This window comes from Budorcas taxicolor, chromosome 6 (genome assembly GCF_023091745.1).
Source record: "Budorcas taxicolor isolate Tak-1 chromosome 6, Takin1.1, whole genome shotgun sequence".
Lineage (NCBI taxonomy): Eukaryota > Metazoa > Chordata > Mammalia > Artiodactyla > Bovidae > Budorcas > Budorcas taxicolor.
The window spans coordinates 66,438,851-66,463,259 of NC_068915.1; the positions used below are offsets into that span (position 1 = coordinate 66,438,851).

General features: G+C 39.3%; 1 protein-coding gene across 1 annotated transcript in view; it reads left to right on the plus strand.

Annotated features, from left to right (window-relative positions):
* Positions 1 to 8,726, plus strand: part of GABRB1 (gamma-aminobutyric acid type A receptor subunit beta1) — a 434,698-nt gene extending 425,972 nt beyond the window's left edge. Inside the window, exon 9 of the mRNA XM_052642080.1 lies at positions 8,382 to 8,726. Coding sequence (XP_052498040.1) covers positions 8,382 to 8,726 — 345 coding nt within the window. The remainder of the gene's footprint in view (positions 1 to 8,381) is intronic.
* Positions 8,727 to 24,409: the final 15,683 nt, after the last annotated feature.

The window sequence follows — 24,409 nt, forward strand, 5'->3', positions numbered from 1 at the left end:
TGTTAACGCTTTAAGTGGCCCTAACAAAACTTTTCCTAGTAATTTCCTTCTCCTGAAGTCCTTATTTAGAATCCAAGCTGATTGATAACTCCTCACAGCCTTTCTTCCATTGTCCTCTCTGATTGGGAGGAATAAAGTGGAGAAGTGGTGGGCTGATTGCCTTGGGAAGCCTTGGCTAATGCAGTAAGAAGATTCTATCTGATGAGATGCAGTAACAAGGACTTATTCACTTAGATGTCATATCCACAAATCCCAAGATGTTCACACACATAAGGACATTACACACTCTAAATATCTCCTTAACAGCTGTGAGAGAAACAATTATTATTCTGGCCAAAATCACTTAATCACTCTCTTCTACAACTGAAAAGTACAATACTACCTTTGACATTTTAAATGAATATCTAAAGGAATTTCACTGAAGATGAATAAAAAAAGAAGGGCCCTTATTTGCATCATTCGAAATAGACTGAATTTGCTGGTTATAAATTTTATATTTAATTGTAAAAAGCAATCATCTCAAACATTGGGCCTCCCTAAGCAATTAGTCAATGCTTTATCTAGGTACAAAATGCTTCCATGTATAAAACAGTTTCTACTTTCTTGTTTCCCTCATTTTCCGCTCAAGCTCAATAAATTCCCACTAACATCAAGGGAAGATTTCATGCAAAGATAGGCTCGATAAAGGACAGAAATGGTATGGACCTAACAGAAGCAGAAGATATTAAGAAGAGATGGCAAGAATACACAGAAGAGCTGTACAAAAAGGATCTTCATGACCTGGATAATCACTATAGTATGATCACTCATCTAGAGCCAGACATCTTGGAATGTGAAGTCAAGGGGGCCTTAGAAAGCATCACTACGAACAAAGCTAGTGGAGGTGATGAATTTCCAGTGGAGCTATTTCAAATCCTGAAAGATGATGCTGTGAAAGTGCTGCACTCAATATGCCAGCAAATTTGGAAAACTCAGCAGTGGCCACAGGACTGGAAAAGGTCCGTTTTCATTCCAATCCCAAAGAAAGGCAATGCCAAAGAATGCTCAAACTACTGCACAATGGCACTCATCTCACACGCTAGTAAAGTAATGCTCAAAATTCTCCAAGCCAGGCTTCAGCAATACGTGAACTGTGAACTCCCTGATGTTCAAGCTGGTTTTAGAAAAGGCAGAGGAACCAGAGAACAAATTGCCAACATCTGCTGGATCATAGAAAAAGCAAGAGAGTTCCAGTAAAACATCTATTTCTGCCTTATTGACTATGCCAAAGCCTTTGACTGTATGGATCACAATAAACTATGGAAAATTCTGAAAGAGATGGGAATACCAGACCACCTGACCTGCCTCTTGAGAAATCTGTATGCAGGTCAAGAAGCAGCAGTTAGAAGCGGACATGGAACAACAGACTGGTTCCAAATAGGAAAAGGAGTACGTCAAGGCTGTATATTGTCACCCTGCTTATTTAACTTCTATGCAGAGTACATCATGAGAAATGCTGGACTGGAAGAAACACAAGCTGGAATCATGATTGCCGGGAGAAATATCAATAACCTCAGATATGCAGATGACACCACCCTTATGGCAGAAAGTGAAGAGGAACTCAAAAGCCTCTTGATGAGAGTGAAAGAGGAGAGCAAAAATGTTGGCTTAAAGCTCAACATTTAGAAAACGAAAATCATGGCATCCAGTCCCATCACTCCATGGGAAACAGATGGGGAAACAGTGGAAACAGTGTCAGACTTTATTTTTTGGGGCTCTAAAATCACTGCAGATGGTGACTGCAGACATGAAATTAAAAGACGCTTACTCCTTGGAAGGAAAGTTATAACCAACCTAGATAGTATATTCAAAAGCAGAGACATTACTTTGCCAGCTAAGGTCCGTCTAGTCAAGGCTATGGTTTTTCCTGTGGTCATGCATGGATGTGAGAGTTGGACTGTGAAGAAGGCTGAGCGCCAAAGAATTGATGCTTTTGAACTATGGTATTGGAGAAGACTCTTGAGAGTCCCTTGAACTGCAAGGAGATCCAATCAGTCCATCCTGAAGGAGATCAACCCTGGGATTTCTTTGGAAGAAATGATGCTAAAGCTGAAACTCCAGTACCTTGGCCACCTCATGCGAAGAGTTGACTCATTGGAAAAGACTCTGATGCTGGGAGGGATTGGGGGCAGGAGGAGAAGGGGACGACAGAGGATGAGATGGCTGGATGGCATCACTGACTCAATGAATGCGAGTCTGAGTGAACTCCAGGAGTTGGTGATGGACAGGGAGGCCTGGCGTGCTGTGATTCATGGGGTCGCAAAGAGTCGGACATGACTGAGTGACTGAACTGAACTGAAGGAAATCACTTTCTATTTGCAAAGTAGATTGAACCTGGAGGTATTTCTTAAAGGAGCTTTTAAACTACCAGTGAAAACAAGATTATACTTTATTCCAACTATACTGTAATGAACTCAGTTATTGAAAATATCCAGAACAGTTCAATTCAGTTAGTGGCAACATTTTTAACAACCCAGGGACTCTTTAGGAACTTTGGGGGCAGAAAGAAGCAGAGGGTGAGTGAGATGAAAGGGGTGGGATAAAGGTTAAACCCAAACTAGAAAATGAATGTGTACATTCACTTGGGGTTTCTGCTGAGAGAAGAAACACAGCCAGCAAGTCAGTGTTTCCTGGGCTATAGTCCCTCCTGATTTTTGTCATCCCTTTCGTATCAGTCAGGGTTCTCCAGAGAATTGGAACCAATAGAAACAGAACCAACATATTTGCAAAAATAGATTTACTTTAAGGAACTGGCTCATAAAATTGTGGAGATTGGAAAGTCCAAAAACAGTAGAATGTGCTGAAAACTCAAGTGGGATTTCCGTTTCAGGTTTGAGACAGAATTTCTACTCTGAGAAACTTCTGTTTTCACTCTTGAAACTTTTAAGGGATAGGATAAGGCCACGCAGATCATCAAGCTGAATCTCCTTATTTAACAGTAGTTGGTTGAAAATGTCAATCACATTTACAAAATACATTCACAGCAACATCTAGACAAGTGCTTGACCAAATAACTGGGCACAACCTAGTTAAAAAGCATATTAAAAAGCAGAGATATTACTTTGCCAACAAAGGTCCGTCTAGTCAAGGCTATGGTTTTTCCAGTGGTCATGTATTGATGTGAGAGTTGGACTGTGAAGAAAGCTGAGCATCAAAGAATTGATGTTTTTGAACTGTGGTGTTGGAGAAAACTCTTGAGAGTCCCTTGGACTGCAAGGAGATCCAACCAGTCCATTCTAAAGGAGATCAGTCCTGGGTGTTCATTGGAAGGACTGATGCTAAAGCTGAAACTCCAGTACTTTGGCCACCTGATGCGAAGAGTTGACTCATTGGAAAAGACCATGATGCTGGGAGGGATTGGGGTCAGGAGGAGAAGGGCATGACAGAGGATGAGATGGCTGGATGGCATCACCGACTCAATGAACATGAGTTTGAGTGAACTCTGGGAGTTGGTGATGGACAGGGAGGCCTGGCGTGCTGTGATTCATCGGGTCACAGTGTCGGACACGACTGAGCGACTGAACTGAACTGAACTGAACTGATAGACTGGTCACGTTGACACATAAGATTAACCATCATTCCCCTTTATCCCATTTACCATCATCCATTCATTCAGTAGATATTTACTGACCGTGCATATAAGTGCCAAGCACTTTTCTCAGGTCTGGAGAAACAGTGAATAAAACAAAGTCCCTGCCCTCCTGGAGTGATATTCTAGTGGGACATTGGGTGAGGGGAACCAAGAAGAGAGAGAATCAAGAGTTCTGCTCTAGCCTGAGATACCTTTGAAAGTGAGAGTGGAAGTCACTCGGTGGTATCCGACTCTTTGCGACCCCATGGACTATAGAGTCCATGGAATTCTTCAAGCCAGGATACTGGAGTGGGTAGACTTTCTGTCTCCAGGGGATCTTCCCAACCCAGGGATTGAACCCAGGTCTCCTGCATTGCAGGTGGATTCTTTACCAGCTGAGCTATCAGGGAGACCCTTTAAACATATATAAGCTGCCCTATGAGGAGGGCCTTGCAACCCACTCCAGGATTCTTGCCTGGAGAATCCCGTGGACAGAGGAGCCTGGGCTACAACCCATGGTGTTGGACACGACTGAGCAACTATCACTTTCACTTCACAGGAGATAGGGGCCAGTCACAGGGTTTGTAAAGGAGAATACAAGATTAAGGAGCTTTATTAGTAACAATTTTTAAATTCTAAAATGTGGAGTGTGATGCTCTATTGCTTGTGGAGGAACTAATTCCTTCATCAGTGTCTGGAATAGTGCCCAACACAAAGTAGGCACTCAATAAACATTTACTAGATAAAGAGCACAGTAATGTTGATTTAACTATATAGTAATGAAATATGCCTTCAATGGGTAGCTACAGAAATGGACTCAATATTTTATATGTCAAACCACTTAAAGCTATGATTTCTATCCAATAACAGAATACTTAAGGGATATGCACAAACTAATAAGCCTCATGCAATTTAAAATTGTTAATATCTTTGAGTTTGCACCAAGGTTAACAAAATATCTTAATAAAATGTACCTTGTTTGCAGTGACTTGTGCTTAATGAGCTTTGGAGAAGGCAATGGCAACCCACTCCAGTACTCTTGCCTGGCAAATCCCATGGACAGAGGAGCCTGGTAGGCTGCAGTCCATGGGGTCGCTAGGAGTCGGACATGACTGAGCAACTTCACTTTGACTTTTCACTTTCATGCACTGGAGAAGGAAATGGCAACCCACTCCAGTGTTCTTGCCTGGAGAATCCCAGGGACAGGGGAGCCTGGTGGGCTGCCATCTCTGGGGTCTCACAGAGTCAGACACGACTGAAGCGACTTAGCAGCAGCAGCAGCAGCAGTGCTTAATGAGCAGCATCTGTATGCTTCACTGGCTGATTCTAAAATTCTAGAAACTTGTTTACTTTAAAGGGATTTCATAGTAATGTACCTTAATGATGCATACAGTACAGATCAAGTGATTCCATTTAACAAAAATATTTTTTTTTAGAATGCTGTGTCTTCTGCCTGGAATATTCTCCATAATCAAAGTCTGTCAAAAATTAGAAACAAGCCATGAGATAACCTAGTGAAAACCTCTCACTTATGGATGAGGAAACTGAGTTAATAACAAAAACAAAATGAGAACAGTTTTCAACTCCTAGTCCTTTGTTCTGTCCTCTCCCCACCTTCTAAGATTCAATACAAGCCCCAGGTCCTCATGAAGCCTTCTGTGAACCCCAATGATTTCTCACTTTTATGAACCCCTGATCATGGTCAATACTATACCATTGAGCATTTGCTTAAAAACTTTTGTCACTTTCAATATTATGTCTTATTCTTGTATCTCTAAGGAGATTATTATCTCAAGGACAAAATGCATGTTTGACGATTCTCTTGACTGTTTCACCATCAAATCACATGCATTACCTTATTTTCTAATGTACTTGTCCTTTCTTTAATGAATTCAAGACTTTTCTCTTTGTCACTTCAACTCCTGCTACCCTCTTTAGTATCAGAAACTTCCACATGCATGACTTTTTCAACCATAAATTTACACTACGTTATGTGTGTATGCATGTGTGTGTGTGTGTGTGTGTGTGTACACATCCTTGACACCTAGCACTACAGCTGGCACATAGTAAGCAGTCAATAAAGGTTGGGAGAGACGGGGAGAGAGAGAACATTCTTGAGGTTACTATCACAGCTACACAGAGGAAGTAAAATTTAAATTGAGCCTTGAAGAAAGAGTTGGACACGATTTTGTGACTGAACAACAACAATCTGCAAAGAGGAGAAAAAAATGATATTTGAGATAAAGAGTATTCTATGTTTTAACTCTAGATTGGTTGCTTATTTTTTGTTAAATCTTAGGCAATTTACTTAACCTGAGTCTCAGTTTCCCCATCTACTGAACTAGGAAAATGTTATATATTTCATAGTGTTTTGAAAAATACTGAGATAAGTTACACAGTAGGATTTAATAAATAATAGTTACTAACAACAATATCAAAACATAATAATAATTCCTTGAATAAAGAAACCAATAGATGTCCTGGGTGAGGGCATAGTGGGGAGGCTCATTATACTACAGCAAAATGCTTCACAGAGAGAAGTGATGACAGATGAGAATGAGAGTGAAACAGAGACCAGATTCCATCACCATTTCTCTCTCCAACCAACTAAAAGCTTAAATCTATCAATTGCATCACTAAACTCACTGCAGGATGTGATGATGGTCAAGGACTGTGAAGTGGTTCATTCTTAGCAAAAACCACATGAACTTTGAATCAGACAAAACATGGGTTGTAATCTCAGGTCTGACACCTACCAGGGTGTAAACTTGACACCAGGTGTTGTTGTAAGACTAAATGAGTAATATAGTGAAGCATCTACCATAATGCCAGGTACATGGTGGACACAATAAATCTTAGTCATCTTGTCTGTGATACACCACGATCACATCTCACCTTCTGTACTTTTCTTTCTCCCGTTTGTCTCTGCCTCTTCCCAAGGTTTTCTCTATCTCTCTTCATGACCAGGTTTGCTGCTTGCCTACTAAAACCTTTCAACAGTGTTTACTGAGGTCAATGTCATTGATAGAGCATTTATAGAGCACTGACTGTAAGTCAGGCACTGTGCTAATAACTCTAAATTTAGAGTTTTTATTTATTTACTTACTTATTTACCTGCTATATTGTCCTTGGAGGTACTTTAGACTCATCTGCATGAATGAGCCATGTCCCCTTCAGGTAAGTTAGTTTTCAAGTACATCAGTTTAAAGTTAAAGCCACAACGTGTTAGGCCAAAGATATTCACAATTCTTGTAGTTCCAAAAGTGTGTGTCTGGGCATAGCATAGAGAAAAACCAGGAAACCTGGATTAGGTATCCGTGGAATGCTAGGAAGCAACAATGAACAACAGTGGAAAGATAAAAGTCAAAGTATAGCCAAGCATATCCTTTTGACTAATGAATCCGTTCCACTTCTGGCAATTTAGTCTGAGGAAATAATGATGGGTATGAACAAAGATTTAGCTAAAAGGTGTTCTTTGCAGGCTTACTTTTATTTATTCATATTTTATTGGAGTATAACTGCTTCACAGTGTTGTATTGGTTTCCGCTGCACAACAATGTGAATCAGTTAAATGTATACATATATCCCCTGCCTCCTGAATCTCTCTCCCAACCCCCAACCATCCCAACCCATAGGCCATCACAGAGCACCAAGCTGAGTTCCCTGTGCTATACAGCAGGTTCCCACTAGCTGTCTATTCAGGTTTGTTTATTTAATAGTATGAAAGCAAAGCAAGCCTTAACATCTAAAAATAGATTGATTCAGTTATGGTTTATCCATCTAGGCTATGAATACATTATGTCACAGAGGAATATTTATTAACCAGGTTATACTATTACCTGACAAAAGTAGATTGCAAGATAAAATATACTAGCTGAACTTGTGTCTGTAAGCATAAATGAATTAAAAAGAAGACTAAAGGTTTAGCAAGATATTAAAAATAATGGGCACTGAAGGTGAAATCATGAATTTTTAGTTTTTGTTTTAGTTTTGTTTCCTGATTGCTTTCTAGTTTTGAATGTTTCCATGTATCACTTTTGTAACAAGGAAAAATGCCATGTATATATACACATATATGGTTTTTTTTCACATACATATGGCATGTTTTGTTTTATATGTAGTGTATTTCTATGGATTCAATGAATGGTAGTCTTGAAAACAAAAATTACATAATTTATATATAGCATATATATATATGCACATTCTATATATGTGAATATATATTCTATATGCACATAGTGTTTTGTGAGTCCAGATAAAAGATGGATGGGTGGATGGATTAGAAGAAACTGTAGATTATATTGATTGATAGATGATGGATTCAATAAATAGATGGTAGATAGACAACAGGTAGGTAGATAAATGATAGATAAATGTGCTAAATAGCTTCAGCAGTGTACGACCCCTTAGACTATAGCCCACACGTTAGACTATAGGCTCCTCTGTACATGAAATTTTCCAGGCAAGAATACTGTAATGCGTTGCCATGCCCTCCTCCAGGAGACCTTCCTGACCCAGGGATCGAACTCGTGTCTCTTAAGGCTCTTGCATTGGCAGGCGGGTTCGTTACCACTAGCACCACCTGGGAAGCTTAAATAGATTAGATAGATAGTTAGATAGATTAGATAGATAGATAGATACCCAGGGGACATGCAGAACCAGATGTCTAGCAAAACAGTGTAATGAGCCCGACTCAGTATCATTAGTTGCCGGTTAACTAAAACAAGCGAATGTCCTGGCAGCTGTGCCTGAGGCTTTTTCTCTCGGTCAGGTCGACGCCCACGGCAACATTCTCCTCAGTACCCTGGAGATCAGGAACGAGACGAGCGGCTCGGAAGTGCTCACGGGCGTGGGAGACCCCAAGGCCACCATGTACTCCTACGACAGCGCCAGCATCCAGTACCGCAAGCCAATGAGCAGCCGTGAGGGGTACGGGCGCGCGCTGGACCGGCACGGCGCGCACAGCAAGGGGCGCATCCGCAGACGCGCCTCGCAGCTCAAAGTCAAAATCCCCGACTTGACTGACGTGAATTCCATAGACAAGTGGTCCCGAATGTTCTTCCCCATCACCTTTTCTCTTTTTAACGTCGTTTATTGGCTTTACTATGTACACTAAGGTCTGTCCCAATGGTTCCTAAACGACTTCTTTCCTCTTCTTTTGATTTTTAACCCCACAGGTCCCTAGCAGCGATACTGCTGTGCTTTTTGAGGTAAGAGATTCAGCCATCCAATTGGTTTTCGGTCTTGCATATCAATTTTATTACTGCACCATGTTTACTTCAAAAAGAAACAAAAACTATTTTCCAGTCTACTGTGGTCCAGGTTATTGGCTCTTTCAGAGCTTTGTTAATTGCCATGTTTACAAACACATACACACAAAGAGAGAAATTAGATAGGTAGATCTTTAGCAGTTCTAGTCGCCCTGGATTTTATTATTTTTTAAATGCAAATGAAAAGAGGGCTTAGCTCTCGGTATGCATGGCCTCCTGGTAAACTGTAACAATCTCATGCTGCCAAAAAACAATACAATTTCCAGGATCTCAGAAGAAAAAAAACAAAGCCATTGATAAGTTACAGATTTCCAGGAAGAAGGGAAAACAAAAAGGAGCCCAGAAGAAGAAGGAAGATTCCTTTCCACTCTCCATCTTCCCCAGGTCCGTTGTAGGAGTCGCTGCTCCACAGAGAAAGAGGGAGAGATAGGCAAGCTGGAACCCAGCTTATACAAACTCAGCCTGCCATCTTCAACCCACCTTTAAGCTGGATATTCTGAAAAAAGCTTCCTTCTCAGCCCTCCAGGGAGATTTTAAAAATTAACATGAGAATCCAACCTGGTAGCCATTGGGAACATTTTTCTTCTCTTGTTAAGAATGAGTTTTGGGGGCAGTGACTAATTTTGTAAACTATTTCAAATGAGCAGCCCTGAACTTATTTCCTTAGCCTGGAATCACTTGACCTCATGCCATGAAGCTATGGCATCACATTGTCCTAGTTCCTCCTTCAGAGATTAAGAGAAAGGGGGCTGGGGCAGGTGGGCTTTGAAGAAGGGAGTGGTAAGAATTTTTGCTTGAGAAAAATATTGCCCTTTCCATGAGGAAGGCAAGACTTACGTGCTGTGAAAAGGGTGCCTGGGCAGTTACCTGAGCTGCCAAATCTTTAATCAAATAGTATATATTTCTTAGCCTTCCAGAGAGCAGTATCTAATGGTGACAAGCTAGTTGCACAGCGCTAGTTTCTCAGCTAGCACAGTATGCCTCTGCTCTCTGAGCTCTGCATTCCAACATATGAAATGAGTGAGTCAGGAAATGCACATATACCCACTTTAGTATCATTCTCCTTTAAGGCCAGATTTCTGTTTTAAAGAAAACCTTCAAAACAGCAAAACCACAGATAACAACATCACTGAGCCTTCAGACATTTACAACAGCCCCTAAATGACAGCCCTTCATTACTGCTTCTGCCTTATCTCTGCTCATGGGTTACTTTGCTCATCATAGAAGGAGTATTCCCTCAAGAGCTCAACACAAAATTCTAATTAAATTCAACCAACTACAGTTAAGATTCACCTCATTTATGTCATTAAAGCCTCATTATTTTTGTGCAGTGTGTGTTCAGCCTGAGTATGTATATAAGAATTCTATATATTCATTTCCAAGACTGAGTGAAACCCAAAGTTGACCGACTAGTCATAAAGGCAATTTAGGACCTGATCTACGAATGTGGTATGAGTTGAGGTAGTAATAGGGAGGTTTGCCTCATTTGATGACCTGGCTTTCTACCTAAGGCTGATGAGGGCCCCTGTTTACAATAGCATCAGCTGCTAGAGATTATAATCTTAATTGAAAAGAGGAGGCTGAATTTGCACTGATAAATCCAAGGAGAGAGAGTTATAAAATGTTCTTTTAGAAAGCAAGAGGAAAAGAGAACCCTCAAATTTAAAATAAAAATGGTTATGCTATAGATAATATGTGTTAGTAAGAAAATAAAAACACTGCTTTTAATTGGACAAATCATTTCAGTGGTTTCATGAGAAATGTATCAGGCATGGGGACCAAATTTCGTTTGTTTTCAGTTGTACAATCATAGTTCCCTGGTCTAGGAAACCTCCATCCTCTGGGGATTAAGCGATCCATTTCAGAACTCTGATTAGTTAGGTCCTTGACAGGGTGAGATGCTTTTCCATAGTGAAATGTCCAAACAGAGTGGGATGTAGCCATACCAGTGATTGTAAGGTTAATATTCCCAATGACCACCCAGGAACCACCATGTAGTCATTTATTTAAAACACAGGAAGGAAGACTTTTGGCTGATACCTAACAGGAATGAATCATTTTGAAATAAAAACTCTTTTAAAAAGTGTTTAAGGATGAAATGCTAATTCAGAAATCTGTTTTTGAATATCTGTTGATCCATGTTCCATAGCAAAACAATTTCTCTTTATTTACTTCTGTGGCTCACTCTTCTTGGAAAAGATTGAGTAATTTATAATTTTATTATTATGATCTTGCCTTAAAAGTCTGAAGAATTTGATGCTTGTAGTTTTAGATGTAAAGAATCTCAGAGAGAAAAAGAACATTTTGAATTCTTATCTCTTATCCTTTGTAAAATGTAAAACTAGTAAGCCTGAATCTATTATCAGGCACAAAATGCTGTTGCAGTATGTCCCTCTGAATGTAGACAGGCACACAAGTAAGACACAAATCCTGTTAAATATCTCTGATTTTAGAGGCCATGACAGCCAGAAAAATTGAAAAGGTGCCCTATTGCTAATTAATAACCTCTTTCCCCACTTCCTTCATCTGGATACTTCCTAGCCAAATCCTCTCCTCCTTGGCCCCCCAGCCCGCTCTCTTTCCAGGCTGAACAGTACAAAGAAAAAAATTCTTCTCTGCCTGTCTGCCTTGTCTCGCCCAAACTGATGGACATAAAACATAAAAGTTGCTAGACTTTCTTAAGTACACTCAAACTGGCCCCCATTCCTGAAAGATTCAGATCATTACCTTTTAGAGGTGTTATTGTTTAAAGGTTGTTTTCTTTTAGCCATGAAAATAGCCATAGTCTCCTAAATTATCCAAGTGGCAGTAGAGGCTAAATATTGCATGGACTCACTCTCTCATGCCACAGTCATGTCCAGGGGACCCGATGTTCACAAACTGTGATATAAATTGTCATAGACTTAAGCTGTGTGGACCCAGCAGAAATCTCATCATTCATTTGACAATGATGACTACACACTCATTTCTACCAGTCAAGTTTCTTGACTTAAAACACCAGGGGTGACATGTGCGTTATACTCACCAGCTTTGCGAGGCAAAGACCCAGGTAAAGACATATTTTGGGCTTGAATTATCCAGGATTGTTGCCTCCATCCTCTCCATTGCCAAATAGAAACAGCAGACTGGTTGGTAATTCTGTTGACTAAATGATATGTATTTTCATATATGCCATGTTTATTGTGCATTACAATCAATGAAGGATCTTGAAAATGCAAAGAGAAAATGTGGTGCAGAGAATAAAGTTTGGTTTATGGATCCAAGGATAGGCTTTCCTTAAAAAGCACTATGTACAATACACAGAAATGTTGACTAAATCCCATCTTTCTAAAATCAATGACTACTTTATAAATATTCATTTCAGAAAGAGCTCAATCAAAATTTGCCAAGTGAAACAAACAAACAAACTAAAAAAAAAAAAAAAAAAAAGATCTATTTATAATGCTAGAAGGAAAAGATCTCCAAGATTTCTTATATGGACCATTTTGAATAGTATTTTACAAAGGGTGGTGTGCCACAGTTTGGTTTTTTTTTTTTTTCCTTTTTTGAACAAAATGTAATCAAATATTTATCCCAGGAGCTAGGGTAAAGAAATGGGCAAGCATTTGTTCATGTTGGCTCAATCAGCAGTTACTGGGATGAGGAGGACAGAAAAACAAACAAGATCAGATGCTTGAAAGCAGTCAACACAGAGGTGAAGTTGTTAATGGAATGTAGAATATTATGTAAACTTCCTTGTAAATTCTGTACATAGTTCATTGAACTGTTCCTTGTGGTGTGGTGGTCCTCTGCTTCTGGGTGGATGTCTGAAAACTCTGAGCATTGTAAATAATGTCAGCTTAAAAGGCACTTGCTTTTTTTTTCCTCAAGTGAAATGACTAGTGATTTGGGCCCAAACCAGAATCCTTTTAGCTCTTGCTCTTTCTCTGCCATTGTGTGTATGCAGTTGTGTGATTCTGCCAGGTGTCTCTGATCACTGCCTCATGCTCCAACCCCACTGAAAGGGACTGGAGCTGCCGAGAAGGCTGCACCCCTATGGGCCTTGGGAATCGCACACCAGCAGAACCTTAGTGAGCCACTCCTGGAACTATGCCATGAAAAGTAGACGTGTTTTTATCACTCATCCATGGCTACTCATATATTCAGATGCCGAATTACCCAAGCTCTTGAGGGGGTCAGGAATGGAAGATGTGGTCAAAATCCGCAGGGAATCCAAAGCTTCATTTGCACCAATAGCTTTAGCTTCTACCTTCTTTCCTTCCACAAGGTTTCCCAGAACTTTTAACAAGAATATAAATGGATGGATGGTTGATCAGGGTAAACAGTCAAATGTACAAATGATGGGAAGGAGAAAAGGAAGAGATGGCCAACAACACTGATAACACCAACTGGCTGACTCAAGCCTGAAAGATCCAGAGGTAACCATGTCACTGGTTTTGAAAGGTAAAAAGAAATACTGGTATAAATGGACTGGGTATTAAGACAAGTCTTTTTCAACTGCTGTGTCAAAGATCTGTTTGGTATATGCTAGTCAAATTTAAGAGAGAATCTCGTAATTAGATGTTCTCAAATATATTTCTCCCAAGACCTGGTATTCTTGAAAAAGCCTTCAGAATGGTGGGATTTTATGCCATAAGATGTGTTTCCATGCAAACTGGCAGTCTCATAAAGGGTGATGGTGTCTTCAGAAATTCCGAGCAAGGAGGGGCATAGATTGGTTTCTTGGCAATATTTGAGGGCAAACAACGTTTTTCTTCCAGGTAGGAATTTAGCAAGGCAAGGCTTTTATTGTCAGCATTTTGAGTGCAAGGAGTTATCATGAGACATTTTGACTCCAAAATGTACCACCTAGGATCCTCCATCGATGGAGTAAGAAAAATGCCCTACTTAAACTAATCAAGTCAGTTTCTAGGTACAGAACACATTATGATTTTGCCTAAATCCTGCTTTTTCCAAATAACTGAAATCAACTGAACTGTCAGAAAACTTCATTATTAGAGGCTGCAATTTCACAAACATTTGAAAGGAAATCCTTTTCCTTAGACAAATTGCAAACTAGAAAATACTAAGTGCCTGTAAGGATATGCATCATTTTGTGTTTGTTTTTATTTTTCCAAAGCAAGAATTCCCTTATTCAAACTGAAGAAGTCTAACAGTTCTTTGTTTTGTTTCATTTTTCCTACTTCAAAAGTTCTTGGTACATCAAGGGACTGGCAACCATTCCTAGTTGGCCTCTGTACTTTGCACACCCTAGAGCAATTAGCATTCATCACCAAGGATTCAATAGGAATTCAGTGTGGGGGGAAAAGGAAGTATGTTTCTGAATCAGTTGGGTTAGAAGCCAAAGGATAAATAAGAGCAACCAGTATTACAGTCTGGCTCCTACTTCTCCCTGGGTTTCCTTTTGAAGAAAAGCAGGGAAGGGGGAACATTTTCTACTGTAATTTTTTACAGGTGAAAATTGTTCAAATATAATATGTTTATGCATTTTGCAAGTCTGGCAATGAAAAGCAGATTACCTCTTTTGTGTCCATTCCTTCTTGGTGCCACTGCCATCATGCTGCATGCCTTAACCCAATGAAATCAGTTCATTTATTTTTCTTTTTTCATTTCCAAATCCTCATAAGCTGTCTTGTCTGTAAATAGCAGAAAGCTTAAGCTTCTTTGGACTTACACTGCAGATCTTCAATGAAATCTATAGAAACAATGAATGTTAATAATTTCCCCAAATTCTGACTCTTATTGCCTTTGACAGGGCTGTAGAGGTAGGCTGCATAATCACGGCAGCCTCTCCTGAAAGGCCTTGGATCATTTCTCTTTTCTGCTTTCCTGCCCCTTATATGAAGAGTACACATGTTAACCTAAACCTTCTCTCTCCCAGGCTGATTTAAAATAAACTGTAAATAAAAATCATTAGCTCAAACCTAGAAAAATTATCTACACCAAAGTTTGATGACAGGACCATCTCCTTACAGTTGTAATGTGGGGGATTCACACTCTATCAATTATTTTTTTTAGTGTTTATTTATTTGGCTGCATGAGGTCTTAGTGGGCAGTGCTCAGAATCTTTGTTGCATCGTGTGGGATCTTTCACTGTGGTACAGAGACTCGCTGGTTGTGGCACATGGACTCAGTAGTTGTGGCATGATTGTTACTTGCCCACAGGCATGTGAGATCTTAGTTCCTGGGGGAGGGATTGAACCCGCGCCCTCTGCATTGCAAGGTGGCTTCTTAACCACTAGACCGCCAGGGAAGTCCCTGTATCAATTCTTTTACACCAAACTTGTTTATTCATGTACTTCTTCAGTCTTAATTGTACACCATTTAAAAATCTATTATTATTCCTCCCAGAATGTCTAAACATGTACATAGCATACCACCAGTTACAGGCTATTCTCTAGGAACTTGACCTGTTTCCTCCCTTCTGTATCTGATTCCCATTACAGATTTCCACTTCTATGTATTACCCTACCTTCAGCCTTCTAGCAGATATTAAATATAGTTAGTAATTGGACAGGTCATAATGCAAACTGTCTAAAGCGGCCTGATAAAATATGTAGAACATCTTTTTCCTCCAGACAACATTTCTACATTTCGAGAACAGAAAGTTCTCCAAACATATACCAAGTGATATGTAGCCTAACATTAAAAAGTTAAGTACAAATGAGCTGCATGGTGGGGAGAAGGAAATTATAGTCAACAGAAAATACCTTGGAATTAGGATTTTGTGACCTTGACTTTACAGGCCAGTTGTGTAACTTTGGACATATTACCAGATGACCTCCAATTCCCCTTCCAGAACTAAATTTCAAAGGGAATTTTAGGGAGGTGCGTTTGTACAAGAGGTTACCAGAAAGATAGAGGCGTCCCATGGCCCCTGCTAACACAGCCCCACGAATTTAGTAATAGTCCTTGTCTCATGTCTTTGGGAGTAAGCCATCTGGTGTAAAGTGAACTGAATGCAAAACTTGTTTACATTCCTCTAAATATATATATAGAGAGAATATACAGTTAAATTTTCAGGCAAGTGGCAAAAAATATTTTTTGATTTTAGTAATGATCTCCACTACAATATTGCCCTTTCATAGCACTGGAGAGTCTCAGATAACATAAATCACCATGCTCTCTATTTTCCGATATCTGAAAGATGTTGACTCCTTAGACCATTCTTTCTCATTCAGTCAGGAAGTGGTCATGAAATGCCCCTCCTGAGTGGAAAAGCCAACTTCTAAGCCTCATCTGAGCAGAAATACTGTTACAGCGCCCATCAGTGTCCCTTCCCCTCCTAGACACCATTGCTGTAATGTAAGGGGAATAAGCAGATAGGGCTGAGTTCTCAGGCGAGAAACAGCTGCTCCTCTGTTGGAAAAGATTTCAGGTCTGTTATCCACTCTCTTTGCCCCACTTCTCCCACCTCTTCTCATCCCCCACTTAAATAATTAAATCTGCCAAATGTTTTAGGCACAGCCATGGCAAAAACTGAGCATTTACTTACTGAATTGCAATCAGCATCTCTAGCTATTCATATTTTTTAGAGCATGCATCCTCCCCATTCCAATCTCTGAACAAGATCCTCGTTGAGCTTTCTCCACTGGGATGATCTTAACTTTTTTTCCCTATTTTATAAGATAACTTTCCACCTCTCAACTTCCCTGATTCTCCTGAGAGCCCCTGGCCAATCAAAACTGTTAAGATTGCCTAGAAATTCTTCCCTTCCATCATCGTAGGCCAGTCTATGAAGGAGACAGTCTCTTTTTTGTAAAGTTAACTTAATATTCTGCCCTTCAACCTCATATATTCTATAAAAATTTCCTATGTGCAGGTGTACTTATCACTGGGGCTTCCCAGGTGGCTCAGTGGTAAAGAATCTACCTGCCAAGCAGGAACTGTGGATTCAATCCTTGGGTTGGGAAGATCCCCTGGAGATGGAGATGGCAACCCACTCCAGTATTCATGCCTGAACAATCCCATGGACAGAGGAGCCTGGCGGGCTACAGTCTATGGGGTCGCAAAAGTGTCAGACATTACTTAGGGACTAAATAACTACAACTCATTAGTTCTCTTAAAGAAGTGAGCAAATACTACTTTTCCTGGTTTCCCTACTTTTTACCTAGAGATGGTTTCATATTTAATTTTATCTTTTTCAAAAAGAGAAGCAGTCCTAAATCTTCACATTTTCACCAAGTTGAGATTAGTGCTTATTAACATGTATATCAATTAGAATTCATTCAGAAGCAAGTTAACAAAAGATACTAAAAGTAACTTTAGCAATCAAAATATTATCTCATATAACAGTAAGTTAGAAGTAGGGTAGTTACTGGATTCATTGTTTCAATAGCCCAATGGTGTCATTTAGGACCCAAGTCTCTTCCCTAACCAGCTCTTCTTAACCCTGTATGTTATCAGCACCCATTATGGTTGCAAAGTAGCTACATTCATGCACTCATCTCAAGTGGAATAAATATAGGAAAGCTCTGCTTTGGGTTTCTTTTTAAGAGCAAGGCCATCTTTCCCAAAACACCTCCCCCACCCCCCAACAGTTTTCTCTTTTGTCCCATTTGCCAGGGTTGGAGTACACACTCATTCCTGGACCAGTCTCTGGTGAAAGGAATGGGATTATCATGACTGGTTTACAACATTAACCACCCCAGCTCCCACCTACCCCACCCCACGCCCACCCCTCCACCGCATCCCCGTCTGGGGCAAAGGGGTGGGATAGAAAATATTTAACAAAAAGATTGAAGAATGGCTTTTGGCTAGATACCTAATAACTGTCACACATTGGTCTAAGGCATCAGAAAATACTTTCCCACCCATAATTTCCTAATATGACCTTCACTACAATGTTGTGAATATGATGACAATACCAGGATCTGGAAATAGAGGCTCAAATAGGCTAAGTGATTAACTCAAGATCTGATAACTAGTTACTGATGGAGTTAGTATTCAACCTGTTTTTATTGACTCCAAAGGCAAAGATTTTTCCACTCACTACACTGTCTGGAATTAATCTTTTTACCATGATGATCCAGGTTGTGGGCAGTCCAAAGATAGTGGAGAATAGGGGGAAAGAGAGTAATTTCCCCTCTCAACAGCTCTATACTATGCCCAGTAAACATTCTTGCTCTTTTTTTTAATCCTTCTCCTCCATCCTTCCTCCATCCCTCACACAAAGCCTTTCATTATTCTCTTGAGGGAACATGCAGGACTAGTTTGTGCCACAGCTAAGTAGCCTGAAGTGTGCCCATTTGCTTGAGATAGTGCCAACGTGTAATTATTAATAGATCATTTCATTCTCAAAACTGTCCATTTAGATGAGCTATACAGTCATGCTAATTATGAGGTCTCATAATTCCCACATCTGGAGGGTATTATCTGGTGTTAACATTAACACCTTGGAGGAAATGTCCTGGCTCCCTATGAATCCTTCATTCATGATTGACCTCAGTCTTCTTCATCACTCACGCTCACTTCATTTCTCACCATTCCCCTTCCTCAGCTTCAAGCAAGCTAACCCTCAGGCTATCCCTTCCTTTCCAAAGCAAGGGTCACCTATCATCCCAAAATGTTCTCTTTGCTGTGCCTGAATTTTTACATTTGCCTGCAATGCCCAGATTTGTCTCCTCCCGGCCCCTCCTTTATGTTGGAGTATGAATCAGGCCAATATCATCATACCATCTGTCCTACTGTCTGTCCATGGTAGAATCTGTACCTGCTTATTTAATAACTTATGTTGCTAAATGCAGCCATAGAGAAGCACATTTCCATAACGGATGTCCAGTTCAGTTCAGTCAGTTCAGTCGCTCAGTCGTGTCCGACTCTTTGCGACCCCATGAATCGCAGCACGCCAGGCCTCCCTGTCCATCACCATCTCCCAGAGTTCACTCAGACTCACATCTATCAAGTCCGTGATGCCATCCAGCCATCTCGTCCTCAGTCGTCCCCTTCTCCTCCTGCCCCCAATCCCTCCCAGCATCAGAGTCTTTTCCAATGAGTCAGCTCTTCACATGAAGTGGCCAAAGTACTGGAGCTTCAGCTTTAGCATCATTCCTTCCAAAGAAATCCCAGGGTTGATCTCCTTCAGAATGGACTGGTTGGATCTTGCAATCCAAGGGACTTTACTTCAGGATTATATACAATACCTGTGAGACACGTGCCACCTACACCCTCCCCCAAGTTATTTTTAGTTCCATAGAGCCTATGTCTACAACCTCTAAATGGATTTTTTTTAATGCAGTCAAAATTGCAATTGAATCTATGTTAGGGTCTGTGCCAAGTGGTCACTGAGATTTTTTTCATTGTTTATGACTGTACAAATCCTAACACCACCATTCTCGATCTTGCCAGTCTAGCAGATCTTGACTTCCTAGGATTATTACTGCTGCTTTTCCTTTATGGAAAAAGGAAATTTTTATTCAAAGTTTCATTTTCCCCTAATTTACCCAAGGCTGGCTTATTAAAAGCTTTGAATTTAGATTCTATGAGGTGTTTACTCTTGAAGCTGTGACTATACTGCATAATCAGAACATTCCAATGTGAATTCTAGAGAATCCTCCCAGAGTATGGCATACCAAATTCCAAGAAATAAATAGAAGGTTTAAAACTATCTAAGGGGGATGGGCAGTTCTTGACATGCACCACTGTCCCTCAAGACTGCATAAAATAGATGTGCAGAGAAATACCTTTTCTGCTCCTCTCCTTTCAACTGGTAACTTCCCTGGTCTCCTGTTACATATAGTATTTACTTATTTGCATAAAAATATCATCTGCAAGCCTTACCTCAGAGTGGCAACCAGCTATCCCAGTTTTACTAGATAATGTATTTTTCCACTTGATATTTCCCCAATTACATTGAATTGCAGTATATCCGCTTTTTTTTTTAAGCTAATCAATTTCATGTTAATACATTTCCTACATCTTTTGAAATACTCACTGGATAAAGCTTGAACTATTTTGTATTTTGCAACAATGTCCCCAAGACCCTTAGGGGGAATCCCTTGATTATGCATATATTCATTGACTGTGTTGCTCAACTCCTTACTTTAGAGAGGATCAATAACTACCTTGATAAAAATAAAGTGGCATTCTTACAAAGTCAAGGTTCCATGAGGGTTTTGGAAATCCCAAATGATATTAATGTTTACAGGGACTTTTTTTTTTTTACATCTTTAAGTAAGCTTTTTGTTTTTGACCACCAGGCAGCATTTTGTGCCATTGTGATGGAATCCTACTAACTAATGTGAAATAATGTGTCATGTCATTTAAAAGGTTAATGAAAATGTAAAGTGGAAGCTTTAATACCGTCTCAATACAAATAAAACTGTTTTTGAGAGAAACTCATCTCGGTTAGGGTGGCTTGCTTGAAAATTCTCCTGGCTGTCGGTCATCTCTGAATAATTGTTTCACTCCTCTGATTTTACCCAAGGAAACTCAACTTGAGGCAAAGATCTTTATATGATGATTCAAGAGGTTTGGGAAAGCAGGACTCATTAGGGTAAAGATTGGGAAAATTACTATCTTGCCAGCAATGGAACACCTCTTTGGCTACCACCCTACCTAAAACTTGATTGAATCCAAACATGAGCTGAACTTTCCTGCTATTTTAATTCACAGCCCACTGTACTACATAGCTGGATCTTTCAAAAGCAGGTGCTACATGTATACAGAAAGAAACGCATACCTTCTGTTGCCTCTCAAAATCCATTATGCTAAACTCACCAAATATGTTAGAATATGTTACATGTTTTGATCCTTGTGTTTTTTTCAGTCTCCACTAATCATTTTGCTGAATTGTCTACTACCCTGCTATTGAACAGGAATTAGCTAATTCATTTCCTGAATGGTATTACAGTTCTTGTAAATAACCCCTTTCTCCATCTCTATTTTTCAGCTGGCAGAACTTTAATTACAAAGGTATATAAATTATACTATTTTAATGTTCTTTTGCTCTTTCGACATAAGCATTTGCTTTCATACATAAGCAGATATTTTGTATACCTACCAGACCACTAAAAAGCTAAATGGCAAGAATGAGTATTTCTGGAAACTTATAAAAATCTTAATGCAGTGAGACAGGTTTAACCAATGTCAAGAAAGAAAAGGTAGACTCCTTACTTTTATAATTCAACTTTCTATTTTGTATCAGTATATGCTGTATTTTCTGATTGAAACTGCTGTTCTAATGAAACTTGTGATTTTCTGTAGTTTGCTTTATACATTTGAAATCAAACTTTCATACAGTGTGCTTGATTTGTACCCTTTCTGTTAGGGATTTGATTAAATATCCTAACCATTTCCTTAATTCCTTTTTACATGCTTAAAGTATTTGACATTAGGCTTTCTCAAAAATGATCTCTGGATAAAATCCATGAAGCCTGTAGACTGTGATTTATACACATGTAAGAAATAGGTTTTCCTCTTAGCAGTGAATCAGTGACTAAGAAGCGGTTCAGTGTCTTCTGATTCCTGACCCTTCTACCCTTCATGGCCTTTTTTTCTATTCATCACTCATTGAGTAATCGTGTATTCTTCTAAAATGCAAACTCAACTTCATGCAATCAGGTATGGACACAAGAAATGCTTGTGCTCTCGATTTCAGGACTAACAGTCTCATACCCTAGCAGTCAAGGGACTGTAGTTTACTCAATATTTTGTTAATAATGTGGCTTTGCTATAAAATAAGTTGCTGTTTTCTTTGCTTTGGTACTACAAGGTTTTCAATGTTGCAGCAAATGAAAGGAAGAAAACATGTTTCAAGGCTGGTGTCAAAAACCATCAGCTATACTTAACAAAAGCCCTTGTGCAGCTTCTGAAATGTAGTTTACTGCTGTAAATATGTACAATTTATGTTAGCCTGTTAATTCCTAAAACACAAATAAAACTTTTTTTTATTAAAAATGCCTACATATAAAAAGTTTACTTTGTACTGTTTAAAAACATGCAAGATTTCAGGCATATCTTTTTATAATCCTTAAAAATGTTTAGAATTCTGAATCTATTGTTTAGGAGCTTTTATTATAAAATTTAATACAAAACAAAATCCCTTTATTTGGAAGAAATCATTTGCAGTATTATCCAACAATTGGGAAAAAAAATACCAGCACTTTTCCAGGAGCTTATTTCTATACCACTTTGATTTTTTTTTTTAATATTCTTTAAGATAACATGCCTTACAAACATTTGAACATATGAAGTGTTTATATATTAGGGAATTAAAAAGAAGAAATGAAGTTTCCTTGTATTTAAAAAATGATGCCTAAAATGAATTTTAATAGCATCCATTTGTGAGGTGCATTATGTCATTTTTCTTTTAAAAATCTCCACTGTAAATAAGAATAGTAGAGTCGGCCTATTTGTCAGTCTTTCCTAATTTGAAGACTTCCAACTTCTGAACTCATTCTCTCCCTTCACAAATAATAATATGTTGACAATAAAATAATGAACTGACAAAAGGTGTGAAGCTCATTTATCCATTAATTGGTGATTAGTAGAACAGCTTTTCAGTAAGAGTTTAAATTCCAGCCTAGAGATAGATGGCTTTAACTTCCATCCAGCAAAAACTGAGAATCCGCACTTGTATCATCAGAGATTTGACCTGCAGAGTGACAGGGTTTAGACATTCAACACTTTGCTACTATTTCCCGAAGATGACGTAATACAATGGGAGAAATAAATGGCCACCCAGTTTTTTAAACTAGAAAATAACAAGCATATATGTAGCATGTTTAGGAGTTACTATAAGGATTATAGATATAAGAAGCTACCGAAAGGTAGGTATTTGTGTGTGTGTGTGTGTGTGTGTGTGTGTGTGTTGTCACTAGTACCAGCCAAGGATATGGAGAAATTGGAACCCTTGTGTACTGTTGATGGCAATGTAAAATGATGTCATGGTTATGGAAAACAGTATGGAGATTTCTTAAAAACAGACCTACCATGTCATTCAACAATGTCAAGGTATTTATCCAGAATAATTGGAAATAGGCTCTTGAAAAGATATCTGTGCTCCTATGCTAACTGCAGCATTTGTCACAATAGCCAAGAGGTGAAAAACCACTTAATTGTCCATTGATAGACTAATGGATTTTTTTGTAGTATATACATATAAAAGGATATTATTCAGCATTTCAGAAAAGAAGGAAATCCTGGAGACATTATGGTAAACATATGAAATATGCTAGTTATAGGACAAAGGCTCATGATTCCACTTATATGAAATATCAAAAAGTAGTCCAATTCTTGAAGCAGAAAGCAGAATGGGGATTGTTAAAGACTGGAGGAGGGGGAAACAGGGAGCTGCTGTTCAGGGACAGTGTTTCAATGCTGTGCCGCAATGCAGGTAGAGTTAACGATACTGTGAAAAAGTAAGTCACTCAGTCATGTCCAACTCTTTGCAACCCCATGGACTGTAGCCCACCAGGCTCCTCGGTCCATGGAATTCTCCAGGCAAGAATACTGGAGTGGATAGCCATTCCTTTCTCCAGAAGATCTTCCTGACCCAGAGATCAAACCTGGATCTCCTGCATTTCAGGCAGACTGTTTACCATCGACATGTATTGCAAGCTTAAACATTTGTTAAAAAGAGTAGACTTTTTGTTTATGTTTTTTAACCACAATTTTTTTTTTAAAAAAAGAAAGAAATGCAAAGTGGTATGGCCACTTTGAAATAGTTTGACAGTATCTTACAACATTAAATACGGTTGTGCAAAATGGTCCACCAATCACATTCCTGGGTATTAGTTTGAAAACTTATGTCCACATAAACACCTGCCTGTGCATGGTTACAACAGCTATATTCATAATTGCCCCCCAAATGAAAAGAACCAATTTCCTTCAATAGGTGTGTATAAATGGTGGTATATCTATACAATGAGGTATTATTCAAAGGGAAAACAGAAATGAATTATTGAGGCAAAAAGACCTGGAAGAAAAGCATACTTACTGCTAAGTGAAAGAAGCCAGCCTGAAAAGACTATACACTGTATGATCCCAATCACATGACATTCTGAAAAAGGCAAAACTATAAAGACTTTAAGAAAAATCACTAGTTGTCTGGGGAGCAGAGGAAGGTGGAGAGGGATGAATTGATAAAAACATTTTTAGGGTGTTGAACTATTCTGTAGAGTCAGAACATGTGTTAGTTCACAACCTCAAGTGCAATCTGAAACCAGCCCCCCAACTCCCATCCACACAGGGGAAAGAGAGAACTATGAAAGAGATGAACCACTCCAGAGTGGCAGGTGATGGCTTCAACAAACAAGGCAATGTATGGGACTTGTCCTGGGCAACTCGATCTCTGCAACCCACCCACATCTTAAAAGTTAACACAGAAGCTTTAACTGAGTTTAGTCACATATACCATCCAGGCAGTCTCAATACCTCATTATCATCTCTAGGCAGGATCCTTGGGGCCGCTTCTGGCAGTGGAAAAAGCAAGCAGAATGCATATTCCAAGGGCAGGGGTAGGGGTAAGGAGACTCTTGTTTCCTGAGTCCAGCTCTCAGATCAACAGGTGGTCACATCCTCTTGATGA